The sequence below is a fragment of the Rhinopithecus bieti genome, unplaced genomic scaffold (genome assembly GCF_001698545.2).
Source record: "Rhinopithecus bieti isolate Rb0 unplaced genomic scaffold, ASM169854v2 scaffold_30862, whole genome shotgun sequence".
Taxonomy (NCBI): Eukaryota; Metazoa; Chordata; class Mammalia; order Primates; family Cercopithecidae; genus Rhinopithecus; species Rhinopithecus bieti.
In genome coordinates, this window is record NW_016813281.1 from 285,480 (window position 1) to 301,519 (window position 16,040).

At 36.8% G+C, this 16,040-nt stretch overlaps 1 protein-coding gene across 1 annotated transcript in view; it reads right to left on the reverse strand.

The window, feature by feature from the left end:
• LOC108512630 (myotubularin-related protein 13-like) overlaps positions 1–16,040 on the reverse strand; it is a 329,858-nt gene that overhangs the window by 225,679 nt on the left and 88,139 nt on the right. Inside the window, exon 2 of the mRNA XM_017847959.1 lies at positions 4,524–4,609. Within this exon, the coding sequence (XP_017703448.1) occupies positions 4,524–4,609 (86 nt within the window). The remainder of the gene's footprint in view (positions 1–4,523; positions 4,610–16,040) is intronic.

Sequence of the window (16,040 nt, forward strand, 5' to 3'; positions counted from 1 at the left end):
CCCATATTAAAGTCACTTTTCCTATGTTACACCTGCACAATGTGGAATACAAGCTCTTTTTCCTCTCTTCTCCTCAATCTACATTTACAGAACACCTAATTCACATTGCAGATAGTCGAATCGCTAGTGTATAATTTAAATAACAGAACTAATTTCCTAAGAATATTAAATTAGATATTCTAACTGAATGCTTCTCTTTTTCAAGCCACAAAATTTATTTATCACAGTACTTTAGTATTCTAAAAAAATCAGGTACCCATCTAACAAAAACCTTAGTACAGGCATGCCCTATTGAGATTGTGGCATATTTTCTGAATCATGATATAAAAAGATTCACTCCTAAGACAAGGCATCTTAAAAAGGAGCTAAGGTCGGCTGGGTGTGTTGGTTCATACCCTTAATCCCAGCACTCTGGGTGGCCAAGGCAGGGGGATCACCTGAGGTCAGGAGTTCGAGACCAGCCTGACCAACATGGTGAAACCGTGTCTCTACTAAAAATACAAAATTAGCCGGGTGTGGTGGCACACGCCTGTAATCCCAGCTACTTGGGAGGCTGAGGCAGGAGAATTGCTTGAACCTGGGGGGCGGAAGCTGCAGTGAGCCAAGATTGTGCCACTGCACTCCAGCCTGGGCAACAAGAGTGAAACTCTGTCTAAAAAAAAAAAAGAAAAAAAGGAGCTAAGGTCAAAACAATACTATCTTGCTTTAATTCTTTAAGCTGTTTAAATGTCTCTGATCTAGCCAATAAAAATATTGTTCCTATAATCAGGAATAGATTGTTAACCATAGAATGCCTCTGAAAACCAATTTAATTTTCTTTGAAATGCTGTTACTAAAATTAACTACAACTTTATTTATATGATGTCTGTGGTTTTCATGTATGCCTAAAAGGCACAAGAGAAAGAAAAGTATCCCAGAACTGGAAAAGTAGTCATTATGTTCGGTTTAGCTGACTTTCATATTTCTATTTTTAAAATCCATCCGAATTAAAGTTTTCAATAGAAAAATAGAAGGCAATTTCTTTGTGTAAAAATGGAAAAAGAAATTCGGCATCCTCTAAATTAAATTTGGAATTTGATTAATTAGTGAATGAATGCCTAAAATCCTTTTCCACCAGTTGTAAGGCTGAACATATCTATTTTTCATTTAGAATTTAAATACATTTAGAACTCCCTGGGAAGGAGAAGTGGCAATAGAAAATAATTTGAATATAATATTATATTCTGAACCCATGTGTGTTCTCAGATAAAATAAATAATAAAGCTGGTCCCTATTCAATAACACAGCCTTCTCTTAACATTTCTCAACCTTAGTTCTTCCAAATCATAGAATTCTGTTTTCAGATTCTGCATTTATACTAAAATACTAACCATTTACACTAAAATGCTAACCACAGCTAAAAGTGTCACTCCCAGAAATCTCTCAGATCTTGGCTGACACTAAGGGTCAGAAGATCAGGATTTAATCCTAGCTCTGCTGTATCCTAGCTGTTAGATCTCAGTAAAGTTATCTAAACTTCCTAAGCCTCTGTTTACTTATTTGTGAATTAATATACTACTACCATTATGTACGTGAGTTCATCATAATTTATTAACCCTATACAACCGTCAGATATTAACATGAATGTTATATGCTAACGTTGTTCCACCATTGTGGAAGGGGTAAGAATTTTTCCCATAAGTCATCAGAAAAGGGTCATGACTACACCAGAAACAACAAACCACTTAAGGACTAAGCCAGATCACCTTCAATTAGACTAAAATTGTAGTCCATGTATCTTTGGTCTTGAAGCCGCAGGGTTACTCAAGATCACATAAGGCATCACAATTATTCAAGTTATTGCTGTTCATATACAGACTATTCACACTCTCTAAACATATGCAAAAATACGGCAATAAAGACTAAACAAAAAATTAATAGTGATTTATTCTGTTTTAAAAACGTACTTTGAGGCCGGGCGCGGTGGCTCAAGCCTGTAATCCCAGCACTTTGGGAGGCCGAGACGGGTGGATCACGAGGTCAGGATATCGAGACCATCCTGGTCTACACGGTGAAACCCCGTCTCTACTAAAAAACACAAAAAACTAGCCGGGCGAGATGGCGGGCGCCTGTAGTCCCAGCTACTCGGGAGGCTGAGGCAGGAGAATGGCGTAAACCCAGGAGGCGGAGCTTGCAGTGAGCCGAGATCGCGCCACTGCACTCCAGCCTGGGCGACAGAGCGGGACTCCGTCTCAAAAAAAAAAAAAGTACTTTGATAGAAAAGTTTGAGTAAGGTAGATAGTCTAGTTAGTAATATTGTACTAGTGTTCATTTCCTGTTCTTGATAATGTTTTGTGAGATATTAAAATAGGAAAAGTTGAGAGAGAAAAAAAATGTACTTTGATAGATATAAGATAAATTTATTTTGTACTTGACAACATCATAGACATTACAGAATTGAAATTGTGATCCATTATGGAAAAAGGAAAAGGAAAAAGAAAATTTCTGACATAATCCAACAGATTACTCTTTAATCTAGCCCAACGAATCTTGAAATGCTATGTTAAGAATATGCCAAGATGTCATCTAGGAAAATCTTAGGGAGGAAAAGTTCTGTCTACCTCTTAAGCACTTCCATTTCACTATTCTAGCAGCACAAGACTCCACTTATTGGAGAGACATTTATAGCACTTGAACATGGCAGTGTCTGTCATACAAAGAGAAAATATCCATTTACTAAGTAGTAAAATCAGTATGTTTCTCTCCCTTGCTACTGGAGAAACAAGAGAGGCATCATAGGTGTCTATTCTCTTGGCTTTCAAAACAACATTATCCTTTCTCTGTCCTAGCTAAATAGCTATGCCAATCCATGATTTCTCTCTCCCTCTATGATGTCTGCTGTTCTTGAAACTTATGAAGGTGAATCACTGCTCATACTGTTAAATTGATATAGTTTATATCTCTCCCACTTTGATGTGAATGGAGGTAGGAACCCACAAAAAGTTCTAACAGGTCCCCAGCACCAAAAATTTCCCCTCAATCACACTAAAAGGGACATTGAAACAGGGTTTAAAAGTTTTTATAGAACAAATGCCTGGTTATTCACACTGTAAGGCCAAGTATTGGTATTTGCAGGCATATGGGGAAAAGAGAAAGGAATACAAAGGGCTCTCCAAAAGCCATTTTCTTTGGATCCTCACATTCCTTCCCCATTTTTAATGCCAAAATTCAAGATGTACCCCCTCTGTAGACCTACAGAACCCTCAGCTTTCTCTACATGGCTGAGTTATAACAATCAAAACTAAGGACTTAGCAACGTATCTTTAATTTTCAGTGAAGCAAAACTGGACAGCTATTAGTTAGGATGAGAAAATTTAAAATTTTCAATACAAAATATCTAATAGATATTTCCGATCCATGCCAACAAGAGAATGAACAATTGTTCCTGTGGGTAAGGTGTGGAAAGATGCTGAACAAACAGCAACAATACTAATTAAACAACCGGACAACTCATTTATGGAAGACATTGTTCTAAGCATTTTATGTGTATTTTTTCCACTTTATCTTTACAACAACCTATGAGATTGATATAACAATTATTCTCATTTTATAGATAAGTATTCTGCTGGCTCAAAGTAGTTGAGTAACTTGTCAAAAGTCATACCATGCAGCTGAGATTTTAACCTAGGCACTCTGCTCCAGAACCTGCACTCTTAAGTATCATATTATACCAAATGTCCTCTCAACAGGACTGCCTTGAAGACACTGCTTCTATGTGTGTGTGTGCGTATCCATAAACAGAATATAAATAAGTACACACACAGACCCCAGTAAATTCAGAGAACCAAACTTCATAGACATATATTACAAAGTACTTTAGTAATCACCTTTCTAGTCCCTCATTTTACTACCATGGATCTACCACCAGATAGAATATCTTGGGCAGCACAAATTATGTTCAATTAATAAATTCCTTTAAAATGGCTAACCACAACAACAACAACAACAACAAAAGGAGTTGAACTGCACTATTATAAAATAACCTTCGGACCTTGTAGCTAAAAACAAAAGAAATCTAATTTGTGATTTTAAGGTCCAATTCAAACCATGACTGGTTAACATTAAACAAACTTTTGGTATTTTATTTATCTGTGTTTTTTTGTTTCGTTTTTACTAAGACAATAACCTGGACATTTTCAGGAAAAAAAATACATATGTGTATCCCTGAAGTTACTGGGCTACGACTTTTACTAAAGAATCAGTGGAATTTTTCTGCTTCTGAGTATATGAAAATCATCAATTTCATCTTTAATATTACAAATTTAAATGAGAAAAAGAAGAGCAAAATAGGCATTCTAGAATTAATATATTCAAAGATGACTGTACTTCAGGGACTAGGAGGGAAGGTAATTATTTCTAGTACTGTAATACTTACAATTAAATTATCAAATTACTTAACAGCAAATGTAACATAAATGTAAAAATCAATGTGACAAAAAAGAAGAAGAACATTGTAAACATGCAAAAATACAGCCACTACTTACCAACTCAATTCCCTGTGGAAAAGGTGTATCATCCCAGTCCTTCTGTGGAAATCTCTGGATTATTTTCCCTAGACCTTCTCCTGACCCTATTAATAAAACCAAAGTGAATCAGTTATGGGATACTAAAAAATACAAATACTCATTCTACTCTTACTTATTTCTAAATGAATATTTGGTAAATAAGTTAATAAATTGATTAAACATTTTCAAGTTTTAAAAAACATGTAAGTATGCATCATCTAAACATTACACAGTCGGACCTCCATATCCATGGGTTTTGCATCTGCAGGAGACACCCAACCATGAAATGAAAATATTTGGGATGAAAAAAATAAAATTAACAATGCAACAATTTAAAAATGCTAATCTTAAAAATACAGTATAACAAATATTTCCACACCATATTCATTGTATTAGGTATTATAAGTAATCAATAAATTATTTAGAGTATATAGGAAAATATGCATAGGTTATATGCAAATACCACACCATTTTATATAAGGAACTTGAGCATCCATGGATTTTAGTATCCATGAGGGTTCTGGAACAAATCCCCCGCAAATACCCAGGGATGACTGTACTGAAATAACAGGCAATCTCTCGTCTATGAACCTTTTTTTTTTTTTGAGGCAGAGTCTTGCTCTGTTGCCTAGGCTAGAGTGCAGTCGTATGATCTTGGCTCACTGAAACCTCTGCCTCCCGAATTCAAGAGATTCTCCTGGCTTAGCCTCCCGAGTAGCTGGGATTACAGGCACCCACCACCATGCCCAGCTAATTTTTGTATTTTTAGTAGAGACGGGGTTTCACTATGTTGGCCAGACTGGTCTTGAATTCCTGACCTCAAGTGGTCCACCTGCCCTGGCCTCCGAAAGTGCTGGGATTACAGGTGTGAGCCACCACACCCGGCCACTGTTCTATAAGATTGACTGATACATATGAAAAGCCAAAAAACACTAGCCAGAGGCACTGAAATCTAGAGTCTCTACCACATTACGGGAGTAACCACCCTTTGTGCCCCAATAAGGAAATTAATCCCAAATTGAAATTTAAGAAGAACTTTTCTATGGAGATGAAATAATTTTAAGTAACAAATGAAACTGCACCACTAGCACTAAGTTTCAGTTATGGGCTATAAGTACTGCTACTGGTTAAAGTTTTTGAGGCTGGCCTGGGAACCTGACCATTGTTTAGGCAGGATTTCCCAACATCAGCACTACTGACATTTGGGGATGGATACTTCTTTGTGGGGATGGGGATTGTCCTGTGCATTGTAGGATGTTTAGCAGTATTCCTAGTCTCAATTCCTAGATTCCAGTAGCACCCCCTACCACCAGCAAGTTGTTACAACGAAAAATGTCCCCAGACGTCACCAAATGTTCCCTGGGTTGAAAACCACAGATGTCTATCACTATTGTTATAAAATTATCCTGTGACAACGAAGAAGGAATGAACTTATCACTGAACTTTGGGGATATAATTTGTGAGTAAATTGGGGCTGGAAGGTACATGTTAAATCTAAACTAATTCTTGCTATAGTTTTTTAAGATCTTCATGTTGCTTGCATATTTCTACATGTTGTCCTAGTTCATATGAAATGAAGGCAACAATATTCTGATTATTTGTTTTGCACATCTAACTTGAGGAAGTCTGCACAACGAATTCATTTTGTTAATGTACTTTAAAAATCATCCACTATGATTTCTCAACCTCATCTCTATGAATGCAGCTTCTCCCTTGCCCCTCAACTAAACTGCAACCAATTTACGGCCAAATTTCTATGTTTAAAATGTAAATGGAAAGTGACATTCACTTTACTGACCAACTCAGAACTGTATTCTGAAATGAGGTCTAACCAAAATCCATTTGAAAAGACAAAATAAAATATTCTCAATTAAAATTAATAATTGCTATAGTACGGTAACTTATCTGTCTCTTGTCATAGGGGAATGAAGGATTTTGTTAAGACTAAACCAACTTTTTATCATAGGTACTCATTCTTCAAAAAACCTCAAGCATCATCACTTACGACATCCCAAGCAGAGTTAATGAAACAAATTGCTAGGTGCTGGAGGTACACAAATGAAAAAGACATAGTCCCTATCCTAAAGGGACTCATAATCAATTTAGGGAAACAAACAAATGAACCGATAATTTCAGTTATGTTATGGTAAGCTCAATCAATGATAGAAAGACCATACAAAACTTTCTGGAAGAAATGACAGCAAGCTTGCTTTCTTTCAGTAACCAACTTGTTTCCCCAAGCACCTGGCATACTGAATTCCTGGCAGATAGTCTATACTGAGTAAAATGTTTACTTTAATAAATTCATTGATACTGACTGAAATTATTAAGTTTATTCCTCCCTTCTTTTTAAAGAGATAAATTAATGTACTTATTGTATCATGTTTAACCATGTCCCTATATTGTTTATTCAGCTCTGAAAACCATACCTAATGTATTTTAGGTTCAAGAAATATTTATCATATTAATTTTTTTTTGGACAGGGTCTCACTCTGTTGCCCAGACTGGAGTACAGTGGCAAAATCATGACTCACTGCAGCCTTGACCTCCCAGACCCAAGCGATCCTCCTACCTCAGCCTCCAAGTAGCTGGGACTACAGGTGCAGACCACCTCAACCAGCTAATTTTCATATTTTTTTGTAGAGATAGGGTTTCGCCACATTGCCCAAGTTGGTCTTGAACTTCTGGACTCAAGCAATCTACCCACCTCAGAATCCCAAAGTGCTAGGATTATAGTGTAAGCCACCGCACCCAGCCCAATCACATTAACTCTTACTAATTATAAAAGTAATGTTAAGTGCAGAAAGAATTTTAAATACATAAAAATATAAAGAAGAAATCACCCATAATCCCACACTTGGAGACAATTATTATCAACATTTTGGACTATCCATTTATTCCTAGGTTTTCTTGCATAAATACATATTTTTTTCCTACAGAATGAATACCACACTAAACCTAACTTTATATACTGGCTTATTACCTAATATTTTACAAAGGGCCTTTGATGTTGTTGAACATACACTAGTTTCTCACTATTATAAATAATACTACAATAAACGTCTTTATTTACAAATCTTTATCCTCATCTCACTTTTCCTGAAAAAATACTCTTTTCCAGATTCTACCTCTAGTAAACTGTGGCAGCACTGTAGCATCTGTCAGCAAATGTCTGAGGCATTCTGACAATACTTCTTCCTTTTACATGAAGCTAGAATTGGTGTGTATTCCTCATAAGAAAAGAACCTAAATGAGAACTAAAAAAGAACCTAAACTACTCTAAGAGGCACTTTGATAGAGTTCTTTCAAAGTAGTAGAGGATCTGGAAACAATTACAGTCATACTTGGGAGATACTGCGGGTTTGGTTCCAGTCCACAGCAATAAAGTGAATATTGCAATAATGTGAGTCACACAAATCTTTTGGTTTCTCAGTGCATATAAGTTATGTTTACACTATAGTCTATTAAGTGTGCAACAGCATTATGTCTAAAATATGTACATGCTTTAATTTAAAAATGCTTTATTGCTAAAAACTGCTAACAATCATCTGAGGCTTTAGCCAGTTGTAATCTTTTTGCTGGTAGAATGTCTTGCTTTGATGTTGATGGCTGCTAACTGATCAGGGTGGTGGCTGCGGGAATCACTGAAAATAAGACAACAGTGAAGTGTGCCATATCGATTGACACTGTCCTTCACAAAAAATTTATCCATAGCATGCAATGCTGTTTGATGGCATTTCACCTACAGCACAACTTCTCTCAAAAATTGAAATCATTCCTCTCAAACCCTGCTGCTGCTTTATCAACTAAATTGATGTAATATCCTAAATCCTTTGTCATTTCAACAAAATTCACAGCATCTTCTCCAAAAGTAGATTCCATTTCAATAAACCACTTTCTTTGCTTATCCATAAGAAGTAAATCTTCATCTATTAAAGGTTTTATCGTGAGATTGTAGCAATTCAGTCACATCTTCAGGCTCTACTTCTAATGCTAGTTATTTTCCTATTTCTACCACATCTACAGTTCCCTTCCCCACTAAAGTCTTGAATCCCTCAAGGTCATCCATAAGGGTTGGAATCAACTTCTTCTAAGCTCCTGGTTAATAGGTTCATATTTTTACCTTCTCCCATGAATTATGAATGTTATAATGGCATCTAGAATGGTGAATCCTTTCCACAAGGCTTTCAGTTTAATTTGCCCAGATTCAATCAGAGGAATCACTATCTATGGCAGCTACAGGCTTATGAAATGTATTTCTTAAATAGTAAAACTTGAAAGTCAAAATGACTGTTGATCCATGGGCTGCAGAATAGATGCTGTGTTAGCAGGCATGAAAACAACATTAATCTCCCTATACACGTCCATCAGAGCTCTTATGTTACCAGGTGCACTGTCAATGAGCAGTAATATTTTGAGAGGAATATTTTTATGAGCAGTAGGTCTCAACAGTGTGCTTAAAATATTCAATAAACCATGGTATAAATAGATGTGCTGTCATCCAGGCATTGTTGTTCCATTTAGAGAGCAGATAGTAGATGTAGCATAATTCTTAAAGGCACTGGAATTTTCAGAATGGTAAATGAGAAATAGTTTTAATTTGAAGTCACCAGCAGCATTAGCTGCTAAAAAGACAGTAAGCCTGTTCTTTGAAGCTTTGAAGTCAAGCATTTACTTCTGCTTTCCAGCTATGAAAATCCTAGATGGCATCTTCTTCCAATAGAGCCTGTTTCGTCTACATTGTGGTTGTAGTGTGGCTGCCCTCATCATCTTAGCTAGATCTTCTGCATAACTTCAGCAGCTTCTACATAAGCACTTGCTGCTTCACCTTGCACTTTCACATTATAGAGACAGCTTCTTTCCTTAAACCTCATGAACCAACCTCCAGCTTCAAACTTCTTTTGCAGCTTTCTCAACTTTCTCAGCCTACACAGAATTGAAGAGAGTTAGGGCCTTGTGCTCAGGATTAGGCTTTGTCTTAAGAAAATGGTGTGGCTAATTTCATCTATCCAAGCCACTCAGACTCCATATCAGTAATAATGCTGTCTCATTTTCTTATCATTTGCATTCACAACTTGGCTGTTTGGTACAAGAGGCCTAGCTTTTGGCTTATCTTGGCTTTTGACACGTCTTCCTCACTAAATGTAATCATTTCTAGATTTTGATTTGAAGTGAGAGACATGCAACTCTTCCTTTCACTTGACCACTTCAAGGCCATTGTAAAGTCATCAACTAACCTAATTTCAATACTAGCGTGCCTCAGGGAATAGAGAGGCCTGAGGAGAGGAAGAGAGATGATGAAATGGCTGGTCAGTGGTACAGTCAGAATACATAATTCATTTATGGATTAAATTTGCCACTTTCATGGTAGTTCGTGACATGCCAAAACAAAACACTAATATCAAAGATCACTGATCACGTATCACCAAAATACATATAATGGAAAAGCTTGAAAACTGGCGAGAATTACCAAAATGCGACACAGAGACACAAAGTGAGCCCAAGCTGTTGGCAAAATGGAGCTGACAGACTTGTTCAACATTGGGTTGCCACAAATCTTCAATTTGTTTTTTAAAAAAAAAACCCACCCACAATATCTGTTAAGGCAAAATAAACAAATAATAATAAATAATAAGCAAAGAATAAAACAAAGTATATCTGACTATAAAAAGGAGTTTTAGTCAGAAAATTTTAAGCAAAAAGTAAAGCAAGGTGCACTGGCTCACACCTGTAATCCCAGGGATTTAGGAGGCCCAGGAGTGAGGAGGCAAGAAGTTTGAGACCAGCCTGGGCAACATATTGAGACCCCATCTCTACAAAAATTAGCTGCAAATGGTGGTACAAACCTGTAGTCCCAGCTACTCGAGACTCAATTGAAACCCTTGTGCACTGTTGGTAGGAATGTCAAATGGTGGGCCTACTATGGAAAATATGGAATATGGAGGTATGGAATATGAAGGCTTCTCAAAAAATTAAAAATAGAACTATCATACATTCCGACAATCCCACTTCTGGGTATATTTCCAAAGGAATTAAAAGCAGGATGTTAGGCACAGAGGCATGCTATTGTAATCCCAGCAATTTGGGAGTCTGAGGCAGGAAGACTGCTTGAGCCCAGGAGTTGTCAAAACTGAGAAATTAACATTTATCTGCATTTTGATTGTGACCTATCATGTGAGGTTTTATATACATATGAAACAGGGTTAAGGACATGGACTCAGGATCCACATTACCTATACTATAGTCCAGTTTCACCTTTTCTTTACCCTGAGAAAATTACATTACTTCTCTGTGCTTCGTTTTTCCCCATACAAAAAATGAAGATACTATTACCTAACTCTTAGAGCTCTTGTGGGGAAGAATTTAAGTTAATGTGCATGTAAAATATATACCAGTATGAGCACGTGCATGCTTCTCAGAATAGCACTCCAACCGGAACATAATAGTTGAGATTACTGAGCTGGTCTGAATAATACAGTGTAGAGAAGAAAACTATTACTGTTCTAGACCACTATGTTATTAACAATGAAGAATGGTGTTACATAGGGTCTCCTGGTGGCCACAGGACTCTTGATTTACTGGAGTTACTTTTGAATGAAACATGTAAATCCCTTTTAAAACATATTTAATGCTGTTGTGTACCTGTACAAAAGATTTTTCAGACTCAAGCTTTATCCCTGTTAAACTTCTTTAGTCAGCTCAATACATGCATTTTTTGGATCCTATGACAGTTACCCAGTGTATTTATATCCATTTTTTATTTAATTAACTTACTCTTTTTTAGTTACAGATACGTACTACAAAATGCAACCATTTTAAATTAACAGTCTGATATATATTGACAAACTCTCAATAAAAACAATTGCAGTAGAATAAAACAAAAATGGAGAAAATGGAAATTAATTATGCTATATTAAAATATTGCTTAAGGAGTTCCTCCAGAAAATATTTCCCCAAAGAATTCATCAATATTGGCCTAAGTCCAATTATAATTTCCCAATAATAATCAAAATTTCCTCAGGATAAAAGTCTTAGTCAAAACATGCTATATACACACATTACTGACATTGGCACCAGTGCTTCTATTCCACTCTATCCTAGAACAATCTGCTTGGAACTTCAGCATTGTAACCTGGCACCTGTTCTTCCCTCTCCTTCATTAAGAATATCATCTCAGAAGAAATGGATAAAGCAAAAGCAAAAGCACAACACCAGAAAATCAGACTTTTGGGTATATGTATTGATTTACTCATTTTAATACAATAGAAGCTGATCTAAAGAAATTTGTTCAAAGAGAGAACTAAGATGAAAGCCATATTCAACTTGCAAGTCCCAAGTTTCCCATTTGTGATTTGGAAAATCTGCTTTTGAGCAAATGATATTTTTTAAAAACATTATTTTCATGTTCTCTAGAAGACCTGTGTTATAATGCCAAGACAGCCAGAAAATCAAAGTTCACCAAAATAAACAGATCTAATTGTGCCAGTATAGACCAACTTTCAAAAGATAAGGAAAATAAAAGCTGTTCATTCACTGAAAAGAAAGCATGCAGGAAATCATTCTACAAAAGGCTTTCATATTTGATCCATTTAGCATTTAATGAGAGAAGTCTGTTTATTTCAACTGACAAGCCTTTTTTGTGGTTATTTAAAAATTTAGGTAGGAATGTAATGTGAGTTTCTGATTGTCCAGTACAATCTCCTATTATTCAAAAGGTTTATTTGGAACACACAAGCTATTTTTCCCAGACTTAAACTTAGCAAAGAGCTCACAGGCTTTTACAGAAATGAAAAAGAATGCATTTTTACTGACTCACACCTGCAATCCCAACACTTTGGGAGGTCAAGGCAGGCGGATCACTTGAGGTCAAGAGCTCGAGACCAGCCTGGCCAACAAAGTGAAACCCCGTCTCTACTAAAAATACAATCACTGGGTGACAGAACGAGACTTCGTCTCAAAAAAAAAAAAATGCATTTTTAAGTTGACGAGAATACATAATGAACAAGGTATGTCACTAAAAATAATAAACAGCCGCTACAGTTTTAATCCTTATAAACTCACAATTCATTGAGAATGTATAAATCTAGCAATTTAGAGAATGTCAAGATTAAGAAAAACTGAGACATGAATACAAACTGAAATTAAAACTAAACATATGATCTAGCATTCTGATGCAATCCTTCAGACTGTGTCATTTTACTAAATTAAATAAAATATCTTCTTTAACAGCAATGAAGAAAGAATGGTTCGCAGTCTGGAATGCTGCGAAAACTATATGGTTGTACATCAACATTTAAGAAAAGAAATTCTTATCAAGTCCCTTCTCCAAATATGCATGGAATGTCTTCCCACCCCCAGCATCATTCAGTCATTCTAGTAGTTCAAACTCTCATTATCTTCACCTGAATAACAGCAGCAGCCTCATCATCTCCCTGCTTCCTATTTCACTTCACTCATAGTCATGCTCAAGTTTCTGGCAGTCTAGAAATAAGCTCTGCCAAACCGAATTTCTTCACACTAACTTCTCTGACCAAAATAATTCAGTAATTCTTCCACTAGCTACATAATAAAATAGTCCAAAATTGGCCGGACGCAGGGGCTCATGCCTGTAATCCCAGCACTTTGGGAGGCCGAGGAGGGCAGATCACGAGGTCAGGAGATTGAGACCATCCTGGCTAACACAGTGAAATCCAGTCTCTACTAAAAATACAAAAAAAAAAAAAAAGAATTAGCTGGGTGTGGTGGCGGGTGCCTGTAGTCCCAGCTACTCCGGAGGCTGAGGCAGGAGAATGGCGTGAACCCAGGAGGTGGAGCTTGCAGTGAGCCGCAATCGTGCCACTGCACTCCAGCCTGGGCGACAGAGTGAGACTCCGTTTCCAAAAAAAAAAAAAAAAAATTGTCCAAAATCATTACCTTAGGCACTTCTACTTCATCCAAGGTAAAGTAACAAGGTCTGAATTTACCCTCCAACCTACAACAACTAAAAAACCAAAATCTACAAAACAATGGTTTTCAGACACCTGACATCAGGCAATAGAGGACAATGAACCCAGAGAGAAAGAAAACAAATTATATGAGCCCTATAAAGGCCCCAGCTTACTTCTTGGTAAGAGCTTCCATGCAGGATCTAGATGCTTAGCTGGGGTGGGGGGTGGGAAAGGGGTGCAATTTCTAGACTGCAATCCAATCAAGGAAAATCCAGGAGAAGTCCTGGTGAAACTGAAGCAATTGAGTTGGGAATCCAGGGAACTCAAAGAAGTTAGAGTTCACAGAGTATCAAAGAGAAGAGAGATTAACAGGGAGAAAGAAGTTCAGAGACCTGCAGAAGGCTGAATGAAGCACATGAAAGGAACAGAAAGGACAATCCCTAGAAATTACACAAGGCCAGGGACTGTTTTTGTTCCCAACAGCCAAAGGAAAAAAACTTGCATAATTCACCAGGCATCAGGCAGAGAACCCAGAGGGTATTGCCTCAGTGTGAAAAATTAACCCTAGATAAAATGCTGCTGTATACCTACCTAACAAAGCTGGAAAACGAGCCTCAAAAAGATCAAACTATTTCCAGGTGACTTAATTACATCTCAGAATGAAGTTCAAGAATATTTACAGGAACACAGAAATAGCCAGCAATCAAGAAAGTAAAATTCACAACTTTAACATGCAAACAAAAATCACTAGACATGAAAAGAAGCAGAAAAGTATGGGCCACAAAGAGGGAAAAAAATCAATCAACTGAAATAGACTCCAAAATGATGCAGGTATTAATTAGTAGATAAAGATATTCTAAATTACCATTATGTTGCATATTTTCAGGAATATAAATGTAAAAAATATATTGGATATAGCTAATGAATTAGACACTACAAGGAAAAAAGGGTTAATGAAGTTATAGTGATAGAAACTTCCAAAATGAAACAGAGAAACAGACGGGGAAAAAGACAAAAAAACAAAAACAGAGCTGTGGAACAATTTCTAGTGGCCTAATATGCATGTAACAGGAGTCAGGAGTCCCAGAATGGAATGGAGGGGATGGAGATATATCTGAAGTAGTAATGGCCAAATTTAATGAAATTTGACTTTTCCAAATTTGATGAAAACTATAAACACACTGATCATAGAAGCTCATCAAATCCCAAACATGAAGAACACACAGAACTCACAAAGGCATATCAAAATAAATTACTTAGATATGCAGATAAATATCTAAAAACAGTTGGAGAACAATACATTGTGCAGAGTAACAAATATAAGAAGGAGAGCAGACTTCTCATTATAAACAGTACAAGCTAGAATACAGTGGAGCCACATCTTTAAAATACTGAAAGGAAAAAAAAAATCAACCCAACATTTTACACCCAGAGAAAATATCCTTCAAAAAAAAAGTTGAGTATAGCTATATAATCGAATATTGTTCGAACACAAAAAGGAATGAAAGTTGGCTGCAGTGGCTCATGCCTGTAATCCCAACACTTTGGGAGGCCGAGGCAGGCGGATCACGAGGTCAAGAGATTGAGACCATCGTGGCCAACATGTTAAAACCCTGTCTCTACTAAAAACACAAAAATTAGCTGAGTGTGGTGGCATGTGCCTGTAGTCCCAGCTACTCAGGAAGCTGAGGCAGGAGAATCGCATGAACCCAGGAGGCAGAGGTTGCAGTGAGCCACGATCATACTACTACACTCCAGCCTGGGCGACAGAGCAAGACTCCATCTCAAAAAAAAAAAGAAAAGAAAAAAAAGGAATGAAGTACTGATACATGCGACATATCATGGATAATCCTTGAAAACCGTATGCTAATTGAAAGAAACCAAACACAAAAGGCTATATATTGTATGAGTCCATTTATAGGAAATGCCCAGAAAAGTCAAATTCAAAGAGACAGAAAGTAAATTCATGGCTAACAAGGGCTTAAGGGGGTAAAATGAGTGACTGCTAATGAATATAGGGTTTCTTTGGGGTGATGAAATATTTTAAGTAAATAGTGGTGATGTCACACGTTCCCACTTGCATGTGGAAGCTGAACAATGAGAACACATGGACATAGGGAGGGGAACAACACACACTGGGGCCTGTTGCGGGGAGGTGGGAGCGGGGAGGGAGAGTATTAGGATAAATAGCTAATGCATGTGGGGTTTAATATGTAGGTGACAGGATGACAGGTGCAGCAAATCACCATGGCACATGTTTACCTATGTAACAAACCTGCGCATCCTGCACATGTATCCCAGAACTTAAAATAAAGTTTAAAATAAATAAACAAATAAATAAATAGTGGTAATGGCCGCACAACTCTTTGAATATACTAAAACCACTGCATTTTACATTTTAAAAGGATGAATTTTATGATATGTAAATTATATCTCAATAAAGGATTTTCTTTAATGAATCTCTGATCAGACACAATGGTATAGACTCCTTTCTTCTTGCTCTTCCCCACTAAGTATAAGCCTACAAATAACACATGAGGCAACCAAAGGAGAACTCTGAAAGGTGGTA